Raw genomic sequence first — 21,092 nt, forward strand, 5'->3', positions numbered from 1 at the left:
ATTTACCAGTTCATTTCTTTCATCTGCTAAGAGAGTATTTCTGTCTTCCAGCTTCCTTATTACAGCATTCAGTTCAGCAATTTTTAACTGAAATCTCCGCACATCTCGTTCATCCAAATGCTGCTCCTTTACATCAAAAACACACAGATACATAAAATTACCTTTTTTTTAAAAAAATACTATTCCTAAATGTAATAATATGATTTAGCAAGTAGATTGTGTAAATTTAAAATAGACTCTTTATATCAATGTCTGGAAAACTTATTTTAATTAACTGAAACAATTAACAATAAGATCCAGTGGAAATGCTATATGATACATTACATGAAAAGTGTCTACCTGTGAAATGTATGTGAAGGTGTAACAATTTTTTTAAAAAAGCTAGATAAATAATATTTCGCCTATTACTGGTTACTTCTCACCAGATTTCTTACTATCAGCTACAAGTGAAAAAATCTGGTGCATAGGACACAGATTAAAATCACATGGCACAGTTTTTGAGAAGTATAGCATCTTTTTGCCATTGGTTAAAATAATTCCTAAAGTTATGAAATACACAGCTAAGAAAATAATGGAGTTCACAGTTGAAATGCACAATATAAATTCTAAAAGTGCTATATCCACATATTTTTCAACATTCTCTGAAATTCAAGAGATTCAAGGCATTTCTAAATCACCAGTGAACCAGCACAATGGAGTGCAGGGCCATTTACCCTGAATTAGTCCTTCTAGCATTTTAAAAGTGACCACAAAACCAATGTGAACACCCAGGCAGCAATTATCCTGTGTCAAACATTTGAAGAAAACACAGATTTCTTACCGGGCTTCCCATCAGTTCGGTGATATCCCCCACTCCCGCAGGAAGCTCTCTCTTAGGACTGCTGTGGTATCGTTCTGCCTCCTTCACTTGGACAAGCTGTTCATCCAAAGCTTCTTTCTGAAGGAGCAGTTTCTGTGTATGACCTGCCTGGACTCCGAGGTCTTTCTCCAGAGCCAGAATCACTCTGTCTTTGCCTTTTATCTCATCCATCTGGAAAGAAATAAAGCAAGAAGGATGTTTCTGTAACATCTCCAAGTGTTCAGTGCCTGCATATCCACAAACTTGCAAAACCAAAGTTCTGTTTCTCTCAGAATTTCATCAGTAGCCACATTGTGGTTGCTAAAAAGAAGATATATTGCCTCTGAAGCCTTTTCCCCTCCCCTTAAAAAAGTTTCAGCCTTTGCTTGATCATGAGTTTGCTCAGTGCAGTCTCAACTCAAAAGACAGACAAAAATAGACACAAACACACTGAAACAGAATACAGAGCCACTGAAATCATCCACTTTGTCTGAGGACGCACACTTCTATAAGGAGAAGAAAAATCTCCCTTCTCTGTGTTTCAGAGAAGAAACACAGGTCTAGTACAAGAAAAACAGACACTTGAAAACTCACCTGGGTTTTGTTTTAAATCTTGAGCCACACACATTTGCTCCATGTTGATTCCCTGTTTATTAGCGAAAATCACACATGGCACATATCTTCACAGGCATTTAAAAATTAGTAGCATATAAAAGCAAAAACACTTAAAATCTTAAGCACAGCTATGTATTTTATGTGCCCTTGCTATAAGTTTCAAATGAGGACTAGTCTTTGTAGAGAAGGAAAAAAAAGCAAATGCACACAGAACATAAGAATAAAGGGTAGGAAGAAATAGTTCCTAAACACCATCTATGATTGCTGAGCTGTGCTGTTCATACATCTCAATACCAAATAAAGCATACTGCTAGCTATTGCACCTCTCATAGCATTTGTCCCTCACAGCATCAGTGTTAAATTCACTTTGGTACTATTCCAAATGGTAGAGGAAGTGACAATCTACAGCAGTTATTACAGAAATAGCTTTCTTAACAAGAAGGTTAACCATTACCAAAATATTTATTGGAACTGTGCTGTATCTCCTTCAGTTTACTACATTGTTTTCTTGTCCAACATAAAACCATGGAATTTTTGAAAAAAACACTATTATAATCTTATTTGAAAAATAAATAAATAAATGAAATAATGAACTTGTTAAATCATACATTTGTTGTTTACATCCATAGAAATCCTTTATGTCAAATTGCAAAAAAAAAAAAAAAAAAAAAAAAAAAAAGGAAATGTTAGAAGCAACTTCTAGTAAAATCTGAGTGATGTACAGGATTAACACAATCAGATTCCATGATCAGATACAATTTGTTTCTTCAGGCTTCTTGTCTTACTCCTTTCACAGTCCACGAAGCATGTGAAATTAGTTTGTATATAGAACCTGAGCGGCAGGAGATGGTCTGGCTAAACCAAGACAAGTCACAATCGAAGATAAAAAGGTCAGATTTGAAAACAATAAACTGGTCTACATGACTTTTAAGTTCCAACTGGAACTGATGGAGATTGCTTCTGATGGAGACTTCTTTCCTGATTTGGGAAGGTCGCTGGGTTTCAACTCCTCATCCAGTAAATAGGTATAACACTTCCCAATACATTAATTCAGATTTGTGTGACTTTCAAGTATGCCCAAAAGGACTTGCAGGAAAAGAATGTATTTTTTTATTAATGGAAGAATTTGACACATGCTGGGTTTCGGAGGGACTGTGCAGTGAACAGCAATGACAAAAATTAAGCAGCTGCCTCATTCACTGAATGCTATCTGTCATGAACACTGCTCTATCAGGCACCCCTTCGGAGGAAAAAATGTCATGTAACTAAATACTGTGGACAAAGTTTCATTTTCAATTACACAGGTGTTCACACTGAACATCTATGTAACTAAGAGACAAATTGGACCATGCAAAGCATACATTCAATAAGGAAAAACCAAGCTCATGTAGACATCCTTGATTTTAGTTACCCAATTAGTAGCACATTTCATACTCTTCATATTCTCACAATTTAAATGGTAAATGGAAGGACATAGGTGTTTAAATTGGAAGAAAAAAGAAAGCACCAGTCTGGGTATGGAGTGCTACTGGCTGAACTGCAGCAGAATAGATCGTTTGAAACAGATGTGACCAGTGAAATCATGTCCATGTCATCCTTCACACACACTTCCATAGATCAAAGCACACAAGCTCACACACATTAGAAAGAAATGCCATGAAGGAGCATGGCTTTGGGGTGGGGGCTAAGGGAGGAGAGGAAAGAAGGCAGAATTCACCTCTGCTCTTCCTGCTACTGTTTTTTCTACCATAAAATCTATGTGTGGTGAAACTTTCAGAGAAAAGAATTACTCCATGTTTCAATCAGATAAAAAATATTTGAGACACTGACAATAATTGAAAATAGCAGTACAACAACAATGGCTGCATATCCTTTTTAAATTTTGGGCTTATATTTTAAATTACATGTAGGCACTTAAGAATCTCTTACTCATGTAAACATGCATTTGAGCACAGCCATACAAATACACAGAGCATTGTAATAGTGCTTATTTTTTATAAGCAAAAACTAGAAGAAAGAAGAGCTTCTAAGCAACTAACTTATTAGACTTATAGAGATGAATAGAACTGCAGCAGTAATGCCTCTACCTTAAGTCCTGTTGCAGAAGCCTGGGGCACAATACAATTCTCCTTTCCTCAAGGGGACAGTAATACCTTTGATTTCTTCAGTGTAACTGCATCAATCCAGTCAATGCCTCAATTTTCTTAAATTTACCCCAATGTGTGACCCAAAGATTTACCATCTTTCTTCAGACTTGCACACTACAGAGAAAACTTGTTCACCTTCCCTGTCTGCTTTCTTAACAGAGAATACAAGTTACTCCAGAGGGGGGAAAAAAAGGAAGATAGATGTTTTACAGGGATGATGCAACATCACTCCGTTCCACGTGGGAGAGTTGGCAGGTCAAGGGGCAGGCAGGCAAAGAAAGAGTAGGTACAAGACTAGGAAAAGGAGAGATGTAGTTTAGGTTCAAAGTGAACATAAGCTGACAGAGAAGAAAGGTCAACTGCTCCCAAAAGACTTCAGCTTAGCTTAGTCTTATAAATTTTAACAGTTGTAAAAGCTCACACAAAGTCTCCATGACAGTTCTGTACCACTGGAGAACTGCTCTTTTCTTGAATTCTTGCCACATTTGGTTACACAAAGAAAAAAAAGTTGGCAGCATAAAGGAAAAACACCCTTATGTAATGAGACCATGTATTATGGTCTTTATTTTAGTGGAGAGAGGAGTATGTTCCATTAGGTAAATGAAAATCAAAATGGATTAATCTGGGTTCCCTGCTACTTGCTATTTTGATCACATACAGGCTGTGGAAGCAACACTGACATAGCCAAGATTGTCTAGGAATCCGCATGGTCTAAAAGAAAAGGAATACTTTTCATTAGACCTAGTGACAGAATTGGAGAGAAACAAGCTTTCAGGTCCAGAAGCCCTTCAGCAGATTAGGAAACTGTACACTTAAGAGCTTGTCAACTTCTCCACCTATAGAAGCTAGGTTTTCCCTTCTCATCACTTACATACATTAAATCGTTGTAATTTTTTAACTCTGTTCTCTCCCAAGTGCAATTTGATTACATCTAAAGACTTTCTTTTCCTATCAGCTCTAAAATCCATACACACAGGTAGACTTTTACCTGAGTCCTTGTATCACACCTTAGTCATTGCAACATTCTCCTTTCAGACCTTAAATGCAGTCCGGCTCACTCACCATCCAATGTGAATGCTGCTGTTAATGATGCTCTTTTCACAAAACTCTCATCTCTGGGTTCTCTAAGCTGTTTTTCTTTTTACTACTTTAAACAACAACAAAAGTCACTCTCACTGTCAAAGATGTTCACAGCCTAACTGGAGTCCATTCATCCCTTACCTAATATTAGGGTGCTATGTCCCCTCCTCAGTATCACCTTGTCATATACACAGTCACGCATTTTCATGTTTTCTCCCATGCCACTGTTCCTACCTGAAGGGATACTCCACAAATATCCATTTAATGACCTGACTGACCTTCCTCAAATTCTTCTTGTATCTCTCCTTTTCCATGACATCTTTAAAATACAAAAGGAAACAATGAAAAAACTAAATACTTAAGAGAAGTTACACTTCTGAGATCATAATCTTTTGTCTGGTCATCGAACAGGATAACGTAAACTAACAAATTCCTGAGAACCCAAGACATAGGAGGCATGTTATAGAAATGCAGGAATTCATTGGAAGCGATGCAGGTATGTCAAGGCCAGCACTGAGCTGAAGCTAATAAACCTGTGTGGATCACTTCTCACACGATGATTCATGACCAGATTCTGAGCAAGTATATTCCTTTCCACCGTGCTCCTCAACCCATCATGGTCCAGGGAGCCCGGTGCAGGACCTGCCACACCGAGCGTCTGTAAGAGGTTTCTGTACCTGTGGCACAGTGTAGTTGGGACAAGCAACCAGTGGCAACTGAAAGCTGACTGCGCTAATCTCCTACCACTGATTTCATGTATTTCTCCCTGTACTACTATTCAATTGAGACCTCTCACTAACACACAAAAGGTAGATGCTACCTTTTCTTCCAACATATTTAGCACAATGAGATTCCAATCCATCACTGGGCTCACAGGTATTATGTAAAATCAAATATATCCTGAAATTCCTTCCAAGTGGTTGCTTTGGTTTTAAATTCATTCTCAGTTTAAAATAAGTGTGCCTACTTTATGCAGCTAGACAATAAAACAGGGTCATATTAACTATTTTACATTGTTTTGCATGTATTTTAAAGCATTTCAGAATAGCCACATTTTTCTTTATGCAATTAAGCACAGTACAGTACAGTATAAAAAGTCTGTGATAGGAAGACAGTGGAGCAACACGAGGTTAGGACACATTTTCAACTACATGCTTTGAGAAGAAAAGTAGCAGAAATACCCTCTGAAAGAGGATTTTAAAGAAAATAATATCATCCACAAGCAGTTGTGGAGGGAAATTACTCAGAAATTACCTTGGATAGCGTAAGTAACTCTGGAGCTCTTTGTTAAAATTACAACTTTCTAAATTATCATTTCTTAATGAATGGGTTTTGTGCTGTCAAATAGATGCTGAACACAGCAATTACCTGCATTATATCAATGAAGAGCTAGAATGTATAGCCTGTGTCAAAATTACAGAGTTTCCTAAGAACAGGTATCTAACCACCTCCTGACAGCTAAGAGAAATGAGCAGAAATAAGTGTTTTAATAATATTTATCAAACATGAAAGAGAACCAAGCCAGCCATTGGAAAAAGTATCCCCCTGCCAATTATCCCACACTTCAATAGCTACAGTGAAAGGAAGTCAGAGACCTTTGGGGGAACTTTAGCCTCTCACAAAGTTGAAAGAGAAATTCCCAGGGAATTAAAAGCTAGATCTATCAAGGCAGTGTCATACTCAGTTTTCAAAGTGGAAAAAACCAGCTGCTGCATTGCCAAGTGTAAGACCTTTCTCTTTACTCATCCTTACCCAAGTTATCTCCTAGTCAACTGCAGAACAAATTCTACAGTGCTCTTCTGCAGAAGAAATTTAATTAATCTTTATACTAAATGCTGAAAATAGAGATATCTTGACAGAAGGATTGCTAGTTAATACGGAAAAGAAAAAGAAAATGCTACTCAAATAAACAGTTAAAGATAGAACTAAATATAATTAACACCTTCTACGTTTATGAAGGGACACTAAGACCAAACAACAATATCCCAAGCTGAAAGTCCACCTGGAGGGAGGAAATAAAATTTTCCAGCATTGTGCATAGCTTTCTCTATACTAGACATGTCCACCCATTTAAATAAATGTTTGCTGCTTATTTAGGAACCTTAGGGGAAGAGGGAGAAAAGATGCCAGCCATCCAGTGGAGAAGTAAGGGTCATAGACACAGGTAGATGGGATTTATGCTTAATTTCATGTGTAATTTTTCTAAACCAACAGTCAATATTTTCTTCCAATAGCTTTTCCTACATATTTTTTTAAAATGTGTAAACCTCATAGGTAAGGCATATATTAAAAAGTTTTGATAAATTACACAAGAAACACCATATGGGCAGAAAATTCCAGAACTTGCTGAAAGGAGGTTTCTCACATCTTTCTCAAAAGCACCTTGTAGCTGACTACAACCTCTGCTATTGGATCTCTCCTGTTGCCTGTTACAAGTTTTAATTGACAGAGCTATAATAAACAAGTAGTCAAAGAGATGGAAAAGGTAGAACTGAGTAATCCAAACTTAAGCAGTTCTTTGTCCAGGTGCCATACATAACTTCTGTGGGTTTTTAATACTCTTCCATATTTTGTAGACAGATATAAAAGTCAGACTTGTGACTACCTACTGTAATAGAGTCCTTAGAAAATACTAAGAATAAAAACAAAATGCTGAGCCTGCACTACAAAAAGCTCTCATTAGATCTGCTTGATTCAGGAAAAAACAAGCCCCCAGTGGAATGCTGCCCTGTTAGCTTCTGAGAGGACAAGCATAAATCTTCAGAGGATGGAAAGCTAAGTATTATTTGCAGTTCTAAAATGCTGCAGGTGGCAGAAGGGTCTTTGCAGAGATTAACTCAGCCTTGGAATGCAGCTGAAACACGCATCTCAAACAGATGGCAAAATCCAGAGAAGCAGTCTACAATTTGATATCAGCAGCTGTGTGTGAAGTACACAGGGCTTAAGCGGCTGATAAGAAGCATGCTACCACAGGCTCTACCCAACCATGCATGACTGCATGCACTTGGATGATTCAAAACTCAGCTTTCCAGTCTCAAAATTTAAGATTTTGGTCAGGAAACAAAACTTATGGATATATGTCACAGCACAAGTGAACCGAAGAATGCCATGCCTCACCCCTCTTCTCAGGGCAGCAGAGAATCAGAGTGGCCCTGCCAACAGCCAACTATCTCTCTTCACTAAAGTTTTCAGAGACAAAAAGTCTCTGCATCGCCCCCACTACTGAAGGTAACCTCAAGATATGAGTTTTACTGCCTTAAAATGGCAAAATCATAGGTATGGGAATGCAGGAGAAAGTGAATGTTATTAGAAAATAGTTGCCATCACTGCAAAAGATGTAGTTTTGGATTTTGGTGGAGTGTTAAATTTTTGCTCCTACTATTTTTAATGTTTTACTAAAAAATAATTGCTGAATCTCTTGGAAGGCTAAAGTATTTTATTTGGTCATCTAAATTTTATCCCTTAAAAGCTGAAGGGAATAATACATTTTAACAACTTCATCAACTGCCTGGATGAAGAAATGGAATGCACCAGTCCCAAATTTGTGGATGATACCAAATTTAGGGGAGCTGTTACTACACTAGAGGACAGGAACACCATTCAGAGGAACTTGGAGATGTTAAAGAAATGAGTCAAAAAAACCCTCATAAAGTTTTTCTAAGACAGATACAACATCCTACCCCTGGGAAGGTTTAAATTCCTGCAACAGAAGATGCTGGATGCAAACTGAAGTTGGCAGTTCTGCAAGGGGAAGAAAGAAAAAAGAAAAAAGAAAGAAAAAAGGAAGGACTTTGGTGTCCTGGAGAGCAAGTCGGATATGGGTCAGTAGAGAGAGCTTGCAACAATTGAAGTTAACTTGATACTGGGCCAAATCAGGAGCAGTGTAGCCAGAAGGATAGAGAAGTTATTTAGCCTTTTATTAAGCACTTGTGAAACCACACCAGGAGCAGCGCAGCCACTTTTGGGCTCCCCAGCACACACAGAAAAAAATATTGACAAACTGGCAGAAGTGCCATAAAACTGGAGGAAGGCCAGTAAGACCACTCTGGGGCTGCAGCATGAGGCATTCAAGGAATGGGTGAGGGAGCCAGGCTTGCTCAGCCAAAGAGAGGACTGTGGGATGGATTATAATTCCAGATACTCATTCAACCACCTAAAAGAAGGTAAAGGGACGAACAAGGCAGATGTTTCTCAGACATGCACAGCAAAAGGACAAAGGCAACAGTCAAAGGTTACAGAAAAAGGAAGAAGAAAGAAATTTCACAGTGACTAGGCATTGGGCCAGGCTGTCACAGAGACTGTACATCTCCATCTTTGAATATTTTCAAAGTGGACTGGAGGAGGTCCCGAGTAACCTGACACAAGTTTCAAGGTAGCCCTGCTTCACGCAGGACGTTGGACCAGACGACCTTGAGAGGACCCTCACCACCTGAATTTTTCCATGACTGTATGATCCTCCAGTTCACATATGGAACATCAGTGCTAAGTAATACACTAAGGACTCACAGGCAGACAAACTCATTAAGAGCTGAGAAGGGTTAGAAAATGCTCATTTGTGAAGGACTTCAGTTGAAATTTGGTCTTGCCCTGAACTGGAACAATCTAATTCTTAAATCTGAAAATATGTTACCCTCAGTCTTTCAGAAGCCTCTGCTTAAATAATAAGATTTATTTAAGTGTTATAGTGTTATATGTCTGTCTATAACGGTGGTATAGACAGACACAAAACTGAAAAGATACTATAAAAAGTCACTATATAAATCGTACATAAACTTATTCCATAAGACAGTTTTTCCCTTGAACATTGTTTTCAGTGAAATTGCCTTGATTTTTACCTTTAAAAACTGTTTAATATGTTAGTTTGAATTATATTCTTCCGGGTACTGTACTACATAGATTTCTCAAACATCAAACAGAAGAAGGGTTCCACATTGGAATGAGTTTTCAATTTATGCAGCTAGATAATTTGGACTAAGGAGACTACGGACACTTAAATAGTGCACCTATCTTCACAAATCATGGCTGATCAGGAACTTACAAAAATCACTCCTGAAAATAATTTATTTTCCTTTGATTCTACTGACAGCAAAAGTATTTTTTTCCTTGCAAGTATGAATTTGCAGTAATATCACATTACTCTTTAGACAATTTTTATGAGGTTATTTGAGAATGAAATTGAAAGAAGCAAATTTAATTCATCTAGTGTACTGTGTGCCCTCCTAAATATGGATCTGATTGTGCATCTAATAAGATCGGTGGAATCTTTCGCATTGATTTTGTGGTTAAGAAAACTGGGAGTATTTTATATTAAAGGGAAATAAGTCTTTCAAATAGAAGACTTATTTCAATATAAGTCAGTCATTTTAATCCAAGCTGTTTAGGAGACTATATATGCAAAGAATTTAACAACGTCAAATGGTATTTATCTGTAAAATAGGTGAAAGCTTTGATATTAAAGACATTTCCAATAGAGAAAATAATGTTTACTAAAATCCTACTCCACAAAATACAGGATCCAATGTCATCTGTTTATTCCAATGTTTAAATATTACATTTCTATAAACAGTGTCTGACAAGATAAACAGTGTTTCCTTCTTATTCAAGAAAAAAAAATAAATAATGAAATAAATAATAATAAAGTAATTAATAATAAACCAGTGATGACATAATTCAGTACACTTTTAATGGCTGAGTTTTTGCATGTATTTTCTATGACAAGCATTGTTCTTATCACTGCAAAAAGAATATCTAGAGAAACGTGCCTTGCAAAGTAAGGGTCTTCTTAAAAAGTGTCCAGGTATTCTCAGAATGAATGTAACCTCTAAATAATTTTATGTACTTAATATTCATGCCCTCCTTCACAGCTGTGCTGATAACAGAATAAGGTCGGTCTGTTGCCAAAACTCACCAACAATTTGAACATGCTATTTCAGCAATTTCAGGCAAAAACTTTACTTACTACTGAAAACTAGCTTTAAATCTGATTTTAAAACCCAGTAAGCCAGTGAAATGGCAAGCTTAATTGAGGTCCAAGAAAAACTGGCTGAAATATACTGTTCTTTTGGTACTTTTTTATATTTAGATTAAAACATTAAATACCCTCATAGTACAGTTCTTCTCTTTAAGCTACTTCATAAACACAACTTAATAAATTCAACTTCTCTTCAACATTAATAAAGTTTGTATTAAATTTCCCTTGTGCCAGCCCAGACATCAGAAGGAAATCAGACATACTGCTTACAAGGATGCCATTAAAACAGAAATCTGTTTATACAGTTATTTAGGTATGTACATGCTTTCCTATGCAGCCCTCAGCTGCTTTGGGTTGTTTATACTGAAGTTCAATGAATGAAAAAGTACCATTACAATTTAGAAAAAAAAAATTTTTTTTTTTTTTTTTGTGAAGACAATCTCAAAATTGATTAATCATAATAATTACTGACATTTGTACAATACAAGCATGGCTGTTTATGCACACAACGTAAATGTATCCATGCATTCACAGATGATGGATTTTCTTTTTTCCTTTCACACTATAGTTTAAATTTGGGGTTTTTTTGGACAGGAAGCCAAAACAAAGCAAGATTTTACTCAAATTAGTCCTGGGTATTAAATCAATAGTAAAAATACTGATTTTTTTTTTTTTTAATTTTTTTTAGCTGCAATATCTACATGAAATACATCTGCAAAACTAACGAGTGATCTAAAATGCAAAATAAATCAGCCAAGTCTGACAAGACAATCAGACACTGAATCCTGAATTACTCTATCTGAATTTGAATTACAGTATGGCCAGCCCATTTAAGTCTGTTAATACCAAAAGATGCTGAATTCTTAACAGTGCCATAAAACACAACACACACAAAAAAGTACATTAATTGAAGCTCAGTTACAGAACTGTGCTAATGTTAATAACACTGCCTGCCACATCCCTGCCATTTCACCCCACAAGGGTAAGAAGTAAACCAACCGAGTACCCCTAATCTGCAGCTGATACAGTTAAACTGAAATTGAAGGCAAACACCCCTTGTACTAATTAAAATAGGGGGGGAGAGGAGGGAGGGACATATCCTGATGATCAGATTCACTTGCTCTCCCAGAGGACGAGAGCAGCATCGAGCAACTCTGCAGCATTTTTTACCTCGACCTAAATTTAGAGTGCCCTATGTGATAAAAACTGCTTAAATTGCTACCAATTCCTAGGAGAAACACTTCTCTCTCAGAAAAACAAACCATACAATTTAATGAAAAAATTTAAATTCATCATATGAAAGGAGTCAAGGCCCTACAAGGCAACATCAGGCTCCTGATACTTTGTCCCTGTACTTTCCCTGACAGAGGGGAAAATTTGAACACTTCCAGTGAAAGACCACGAGATTGACACCAGGCTTCCTCTGGGGCTGAGAGTTATCTACACCTTCTCCAAATACAGTCACCTTTTTATATGCACAGAGGCACAGTAAGGCTCCAATTATAACTCCGAATGAATCCTTCATACTGCAGCCGTCTGAAAGCCTCCACTCTTGGAAGAGAAGTGGTTCCTTTACAATATCACCCAAAGACATGGCATGTGTTTAATGGGGTAATTTGGGATGACAGAATTTGGGGTGCTTACCTCACCATTTCTTGGGTTTGAGAAGGTTAAATTTCTCTGCTCTCTAGAAAAAACACAGGCCACAACATAGCAACCCTCTCTCCTTTTTAACACTTTTTAAAATTACCTGTACTTTATAGTCAGGATCTTAAAATTCAACATGTATAATATGGAACAAAATATGAAAGAAACTATGCTTACAAAAGCCTCATATTGTCAATCTTTGCAGTCGTCTTTAATTAATCAAGGAAATGATACCCCTGAGACGTGATCAAGCTCCAATTTATTTAAAGCATAAATATTAACTGCATTAAAAGCTTTCATTATCTCAGACAGAAAATCACCACCATTAAACAGATACTACCTGTTTGTAGCTTGCCCTCATCATCATTTTCCCTAAGGAATACAAGAAATAAGAGGACATACCTGTGTAAACACGAACTGATAAAATATTTTTCTTAAGAAAAGTGATGTTTCATTCCATTTGTAGTCTGTACTTCTTGATATATGATCAATATTATGTTTATTATAATTTTAGATTTTATTTGCATAGCTATTTTACTGCTAGCTTAAACAGATTAACAATTAGATATATACATATACATGGAAAATATCATGGTACCAAACAGAAGTGTCATTTGATGATGAACACTCTAAACATACTCCTGTGAACAGCCCATCTTAGATTCTTTACATTTTACAAAGCTGCATAATTTGAAATATTTGGGGCATCTGCTGTTGGGAAATATTGCCTGGTTTTCAATTTTATGCAAACAGCATAGTTTGCCATCTGTGCTGAAGTTCTAGGGTTTATGAAGCATGAAAAAAGCCTGCTCTCCTAGGCCCTAACTTTTCTACTGCAATAGAGAAAACAGAAATTTTTAAAAATTAAAAAGGGTAACAATGCTTAAAATCTAATGACCTGGATAATGATGCAGAAGAAGCAAAGATGTCTTGGTTCAGCACAATTGGTTCCTCCAATACAAGCTGGAGGAATATAAAGGCTCCCTGTAAAGTTAATTTTGCCATCTCACAAAGGTGTTCTTTATTGTCAAATGAGCAATCATAGAATCATAGCATCATAGAATGGTTTGGGGTGGAAGGGACCTTAAAGATCATTCAGTTCCAACCCCTCTGCCATCAGCAGGGACACCTTCCACTAGACCAGGTTGCTCAAAGCCTCATCCAACCTGGCCTTGAACACTTCCAGGGAGGAGCATCCACAGCTTCTCTGGGAAACCTGTTCCAGTGTCTCACTCCCCTCACAGCAAAGATTTTATTCCTGATATCTAATCTAAATTTACCCTCTTCCAGTTTGAAGCCATTAACCCTCATTCTATCACTCCCTGCCCTTGTAAAAAGTCCCTCCCCAGCCTTCTTGTAGGCCCCTTCAGGTACTGGAAGGTCTTCCCAGAGCCTCCTCTTCTCCAGGCTGAACAGCCCCAACTCTCTCAGCCTGTCCTCATAGGAGAGGTGCTCCAGCCCTCTGATCATCCCAGTGGCCCTCTGCAATGCCTGACTATTTTGATCAATGAGACTTTGTTAGGAAATGTACTTGAGCAATTTGGAAAGGGTAAGCCCATTTCTTTGATCTGTTGAGAAAATGAATCCTGGAAAGTCTCAGTTCACTCATATTCTACTTGGTGGGACATAAAGCTTTGGACTGAGTTAGGCTAGCCATGGAGCCAAGGTTCATCTAGGCTGTAAGGAGGAGAAAGTAGCAGAAATAGTGGCCTACTGTAACAACCAGCACTGATTAAAGATGTCACTGCAAAAGAGTGGTTTGATATTTGTGGGTACATACAGCAATATACTAATATCTATTATAAATTGAAAAAAGCATGCATTACTTCATCAACTTACCAGCCTGCGGATCTCTCTCTCAGATTCCCGCTTTATTCTATTAATCTCATCCTGATGGGACTGATAAGCCGTGCGCAGGTCAGCAGCCTTCATTTTATCTGCCTGCATAATGTTGTTCAAAGCTTCTTCAAGCTGCTTTTTGCCAGATTTGAGCTCCAAGATCTCCTGTTGCAACTTCATCCGTTCACTGTCAAACGCCTTGCGAGCCTCCTCCTTTGCTTCACCCAGCAGTGCCGTCTTCACTTTGTCAGCTGCCCCGTCCCGCAGGACATTGACTGTTGACTGCAAACGCTGAATTTCACCATCTTTGATCTTCACCATTCTTGCTACCTCCTGCTCATGCTGCCGGATCAGTAGCTCTCTGACACTCTGAAGTTCCTTCATTTTCTCCTCATGGAGCTTGGCTTTCAGTTCAGAAACATAGGCAGTGTGCTTGTGCTGCTCCTGCTCCCTTTCTTGTTTAACCTCCTGGATTTTCTCTCTCAATTTTCCCACCTGGTATATCAATATAAAATACTGATTAAAAAGTGCTACCACACTTGTAAAAGTCTTCAAGACAGCTTTTTCTAAAACATAATTAAAAACTCACCCTGAATATTCAAAATCATAGACTGCATACCTGATGCTTTTCTCTCCAGTACACAACTGGAGAACCAGGGCCAGAAAAACGCTGTGTGTGTGCAGGAAACATGCTATTGGTGACAAGTTCTTACAGTTTTAGGTAATACAATAAAACCAAGAAGCATCCATTCCAGTTCTCTCCTTATCTCCTTCACCAAAAACCCAAGATTACTCCCATCCATAGCCCCTCTACTGTGCCCTTCAAGCAGATGGAAAACAAATCAAACAGAGAGAAAGGAGTTTGTGTTTATGCTGGGAAGGAAATTCCAGAAACCTTCTAACATTTGAAGGACCATACTTCATGGTTGCTCACAATGACCGAGCTATTCACATACATTAAATTAGTTCATTCCCACAACATCCTTCTGTAGCTAAGCAGCACTATCACTGTTTTGCAGATGGGATGCCCAGACAGGCATAGATTGACTTACCTAATTTACACAGATACTGTCTTTGGGATTTGAGTCCTAAATTCCTACACTCAAATCCAGTACTTGACCAAAAATACTTCCTGCTAATCAGACGAAAAAGGATCTTGCCTTGAAGGAACAGAGAGAAAAGATCCTATCAACAAAGGGGAATTCTTAGCAGTAGGAACATGGGGAATAAAAGCTAAATTAATGGGGCAGAAGGAAGAGAAAATAAGACATTGAATTTTGATTTCTTAATTTCTTAGCTACTTTAATAGGAAAGCCCTAATTAGATAAGCAAAAAGAACTGGCCTTCTGAAAAATCAAGTCTATTCAAGGAGCCTCAGACAGGACACCCCAAAACTGAGGCTAATGACAGTCCCCAGATACTTCAGAAAATATAGGTCAGTGACTGCAAGGGTTGTAAGGGGAGTAGGAGAAAGGTCTTATAGCCTATTATAGTAATACCCACTGTGGTGAAACCTCATTATAAAATTATGCTCAGCAGGCTGCATGGAAAGCAATGCTTTTTCCAAGTGGGATATTAATTTAGAAGAAAGGAGAGGGGGGTGGGGGCGAAAGAAAAAAGAGAAGGCTTGCTTCTCTATTATAGTATAAAAGAAAGGCTATAGTAAGGCTATAGTGTATTTCATCACACTTCATGTCAGTAGTATCTTTCTACTCTCCCTACCACAGTGACTGCTAAAATATGGGATCTACACATGTACTTCTCATCTAAAGCAAAGCCAGAGGCAGAGATTTCAAAGACTTTTATTTTAACCTTGAGTGGCAATATCAAACAGTGTTTCATGGAAAAAGGAGGTTACTGAGCAGCAGAATGTTAGTTACTGCCACAATAGGGTGGTGGAGCACTGGAACAGGCTCCCTGGTGCTCATGGCACCAAGTCTGACAATATTCAAATAGCATTTGGACGATGCCCTCAGACACATGGTCTGAATCTTGGGATTATCCTATGCTAGGACAGGAGTTGGACTCGATGATCCTTGTGGGTCCCTTCCAACTCACAACATTCTATGATTCTATTAATATCCCTATTCCTGCTTGCAACAATACTATACAAAGCAGGGATCTGTAGTCACACAATGCATTTAATTTATGCTGAATTAAGTCAGACTTGCAACTTGCCTCAGATCAGTGCAGAAAAGATGGGAGATCTCTATTAATGCTATCATTTACTATTAAGGTATAATTAAAACAAATTATTTTTACATGGTTCTGGATCCTACAATCAAAACAAAAGTAAAGGGTTAATTAAAAGCAATAATACTAGTTCAGGAAGCCAACCTAGAAACCTTCATTACTTTGTTTATTGCAAGCAGGATGGATCTAAACAGGCACTTTTATTTGTTTGCTTTAGGAAAAATGGGACATCTTAACTCAAAAGCCTCAGATGTAACTCATCCAGTGAATCCAAGATTTCTACTTAATTTAAAAGTGACCATAAAATGAGACATACATGTTACTCATCAAACCCAGAGCACTGACAGCAGGATTTCCAGAGTCTGAACTTCACCTGAAGTCTTCAGACAGCAGGGACAGCAGACTTTTGCTGTGCAGGTGTTATGAATCTGTTGTTTTCAACAGTAATTTTGAGAATTAACCAACTCAAACTTACCCTAGATTAAAAAAAAAAAAAAGGAAAAAAAAAAAGAAAACTGAAAGGAAACAGACTGGAGCAGGAGAGGGAGGACAGTTATCTACATTTCATAAATGTAATCTTCTAGATACACTGTGGACTAAACACCAGCTGGGAGAGCACTATGATTACAGCTGTGGAAAAGGTAACAGCTCTGAATCAGACACCATCAGAAGTAGGTTTTATTGCACAGATACTGTTACTCCATTCCAGGATTATTCAGATAACATATCTTTAGGAAAAAAAGATTTATTTCTTTATTTATCTCCAGAATTGTAAATCTGGCTATCAAAAATTATCTACAGGAGATACCCATATGTTATTTCTTCGGGTGGGATGACATTTCGTTCCAAGCCTATAGTGGATAGCATTGATTTTCAGTGCTTGCATTAGTGTACCCAATTCCATAGGAGAGTCCAAGACTTACCCATCCCTGTAAGTGGATGGTAGTGTGTATGTATGGTGGTTGGACTAGATGGCCTTTAAAGGTCCCTTCCAGCCCAAATTGTTCTATGATGCTATAACAAAGCTAAGCCACTTAGTCACCTATTTGCTATTACAAGTGCATGAGTTTACAGATAAATGTGTAAATGAACCAGCGCTAGTAATTTACTTAAAACCTTTAGTTATTTCCTTACTGATGAGCAAAGAAAATGGAAATGAAACTGAGTAATGAAACCTAGTAACAATGACACAGGAAAACAAACTGTATAATGGCATATATAAACAAGGTTAATATATCTCTAGAACCACAGTAATTTAAAATTAGTCATACTGAATATAAAGCATGCAATTGAAAGGCAGTTTCAATACAACATGTTGATGAATGTGACTTCCTAGAAGCATTTTTAGTATACAAGAAACAGATTTTGAAATCTTGGAGGAGTACTGAGTTGCACAAAAAGGCACACTTGCTCAATTTTTTTGTCTAAATTGAGGGAAGGCAACATCTACGTACATTGTTGCTGTTTCTGAAACAGATATTAAACCACTCAAAGTAACTGAATGTTGTCATATATCACCAGTCCTTTTACTTACAAATCTTCACCAAGAGAAATGTAAACAAGAACGATAAGAATCTTTCTAAACCCCCTGTATTTTTAAACTACATCTTAAATACCTATCATTCCTCATGACCCAGTTAAAAAAGATGCACTCTAATTCTCAAGGCCTTTAAAAAGGTTTTTTTTGTTATTGCTTCTTGTTAGAGAAGATGGAAAGTTAGATCTGCCTGTTAGGTGTTCCCTGAAAGCCACAGAAGCCATAGGCTGTCCTTCCAGTACTCCCTCCATCCCTCTCTCCTGCACACTATGCAGATCTGTACATGTCTGGCTTCCAGAACAACTGAATGAATGAAAATAGTAGTGTGGCATTTTCCCATATGCCTAAGTCTCAATCTCTTTAAACTTTAAAGCAATTTGTCTTTTTTTAAATTTCTGGCACCCTCCCCCCTTTTTTTTCCCCCTCTTTTCATTTTGTAATGAAGAAAGTCGTTCTGTTCATAGGCAGAACACGAAGCATAACCAAGAAATGAAGCCAAGAGGGAAACAAAGCCAGGCAGGATATCAGGGCACCAATAAAACAGGTATTTTCTGCCTTTCTAAATTAAATCCTTAACAATGGGTACAACAATGGGTACTTAACAACTGATACAACATTGCTGCCAAAGCAGAAGTTAGCTTCTTGGAAAAATAATGCCAAACATCATTGCTTCTTCCCTTTCTTATGTCTGAATAATGCCGAAAAGAAGAATTTTCTTTAAAACAATATGATTATATTATCACAGATTATTTGCATCAGGTGTTGTTTCCTTTGACAAGGTAATTTGCGCACTCGAGACAGAAATATAATAGTAAGAGCTCAGAAGTGGCAGGAGCAGCAGTCAGACATGATTCCACTGTATCAGATGTCGCTTTGATAGAACTTGTACTCACTGCTCAGTCATGTGGTTTAACCCCATATGGCAACTAAGCACCATGAAGCTGCTCACTCAGTCCACCGCTCCTGGTGGGATGGGGGAAGAATTTGAAGGATTAACTGAGAAAGAAACTCCTGGGTTGAGATAAAAACAGTTAAATCATTGAAAAGAAATAATAATAATTTTAAAAAATTGTAAGGAAATGAGGAAAAAAAATAAGAGAAAGATCATTGATTTGGCTTGCTGATATTAAAGGTGTCTTCCAACCTAAATGATTCTATGATTTTATGAAAATAAAACCAAAGAAAGACAAGTGATGCAAATGAAAACAATTGTTCACTACTAACCCACCAATGCCCAGCCAGTTCCCAATCAGCTCCCTGCACTCTGCCCCTCAACCTCCCTGCTAGTTTCATTGCTGAGCATGACACCATATGGTGTGGAATATCCTTTGGTCAGTTGGGGTCAGCTGTCCCAGCTGTGTCCCCTCCCCAATTTCTCATGCACCCCCAGCCTCTTCCCTGGTGGGGCAGTGTAAGGAGCAGAAAAGGCCTTCACACTGTGTAAGCACTGCTCACCAGTAACTAAAACATCAGTGTGTTATCAACACTATTTTCAGCACAAATTCACAACACAGCCCCACACAAGCTACTGTGAAGAAATTTAACTCTGTCCCAGTGAAAATCAGTACACTCAGTCACCATTTTCCCAGTCCATCTGCCTCTACTGCTTGCTTCTTTTACCTATGATCTTACCCATTGTTCCTTCTCCATAGCAAAAAACCTCCTGGGTTCACTCTTTATGCTGTTCACTTTCATAAATATCCTCTTCTCACATGCCCATTTCCAGTAACAAATAAATTAAAAAACTCTTTATAAAGAATAAATAAAAAAAAACAAGGCACCGCATCTACTGCAATCTTTCTTGCCTCAAGCATTTCCACTTCTGATAATCTTCTAATCTAAACTTTCAACATTATGTGGCAATATCAAAGGATCACAGAAAAAGTGTTTCTGTTCATACCTGAATATATGAAACATTTCTTTTCCCTGTGCTATATTTGGATCCCCTAGAAACTTCTGAAGACTCCAGTGATTGTCCTTTTATTCCATTTAAACAGTTTAGATATATAATTTTATAAGATACATTAATTTTAAGGGCCCTATTATAATAATGAGTAGAATTTCCCTGTAGTTCACACTGTAACCTCAGACTTTTTTAGGGTCTCTTGCACTGTGTTTTCTGTCAACTTCTTCCATCCTGTTATGATCTAGATTTAATTATCATACTTCCTTGTTGATTCTTCTAAATTAATGATAATTATTGATTAATATCTGTCTATTGATGTCTCATTCCTCTCCAGAATCTGGTTTATCTGGGTTAGAAATTGCACTACCATGTCTAGCGCATTCACCCATTTAATAATTTTGAATTCTGACTGAACACTGCCACATTTATTCTTAATAACTTTGTTAATTACTGTCCAATGTTTGAAGTTTTCTCTCATTTTAGTGATTTTGTTAAATATTGAGAATTTACACTTATATATCAAGTGTAGAGAACAGCTGAATTCAAATGCCCTTCAACTGCTGTCGGGCAGCAACCTACCCAAAGGGATGTGCTTCCTTTTAATCCCAGCTGGTAGTGGCAGAGTCACTATACATGGTTTTTTCAATACCTCATCCACTTCCCTGCTCCAAAAACATTGTCATATTTCATTCCCAATTACAATAACTTAGTGGTTCCTTGCTATTCAGTACATCCCTTATAGTTCACTAAGTTAACTGGCTCCTTTCTTATTCCATACACAGCAAACAGGAATAACATTCATTTATTTATATATATTTATAATTTTTTTTTTCTCAGTATGTCTGGATTCTCAAATCAACAGCTATATTTAGTGTTCTTCCATACATACTGGCCATAAGTCTTTTCCATATGATTTTTAAAATTCCTGGTAAATAAAGCTTTTTTGACGGTATGACATGCTATCTCTCTCCCTTTTTTTTTTTTTTTTAATTTCGCATATTGAAAATAGAATTTTTTCAACTTACAAGGAATCACTGTTACACACAGATTCAACATCTAGTATCAAAGCTCAAAAAACCCAAAGAAATCTGGGAAAAGCTTAAGGACTTACAAAAACAATCTCTAAAATTGTGAGGTGATACAGTGGCAACTGAGTTGAAACATCTCATTTATCCTAACTTCTACATGTGTTGTGATCTCATTTCTATAAATGTACAGTCACAAGCAGAATATGGATATTTAAAAGCAGTAGCAGGAAGCAGTGAAGATGAAGCAATAGTGACAGCGAACACTAACACCTTGCTATCAGGAACAAAATA

At 37.4% G+C, this 21,092-nt stretch overlaps 1 protein-coding gene across 2 annotated transcripts in view; it reads right to left on the minus strand.

The window, feature by feature from the left end:
• LOC104532562 (janus kinase and microtubule-interacting protein 1) overlaps positions 1-21,092 on the minus strand; it is a 51,008-nt gene that overhangs the window by 26,259 nt on the left and 3,657 nt on the right. Inside the window, exons 2-4 of one of the 2 annotated variants that reach the window (XM_010177801.1) lie at positions 14,138-14,632; positions 821-1,030; positions 7-126 (exon numbers count right to left, since the gene is read on the minus strand). In XM_010177801.1, coding sequence (XP_010176103.1) covers positions 7-126; positions 821-1,030; positions 14,138-14,632 — 825 coding nt within the window. The remainder of the gene's footprint in view (positions 1-6; positions 127-820; positions 1,031-14,137; positions 14,633-21,092) is intronic. The other variant, XM_029087431.1, reaches the window with a different exon arrangement.

The sequence above is a fragment of the Antrostomus carolinensis genome, unplaced genomic scaffold (assembly GCF_000700745.2).
Source record: "Antrostomus carolinensis isolate BGI_N321 unplaced genomic scaffold, ASM70074v2 scaffold14161, whole genome shotgun sequence".
NCBI classification, from domain to species: Eukaryota; Metazoa; Chordata; class Aves; order Caprimulgiformes; family Caprimulgidae; genus Antrostomus; species Antrostomus carolinensis.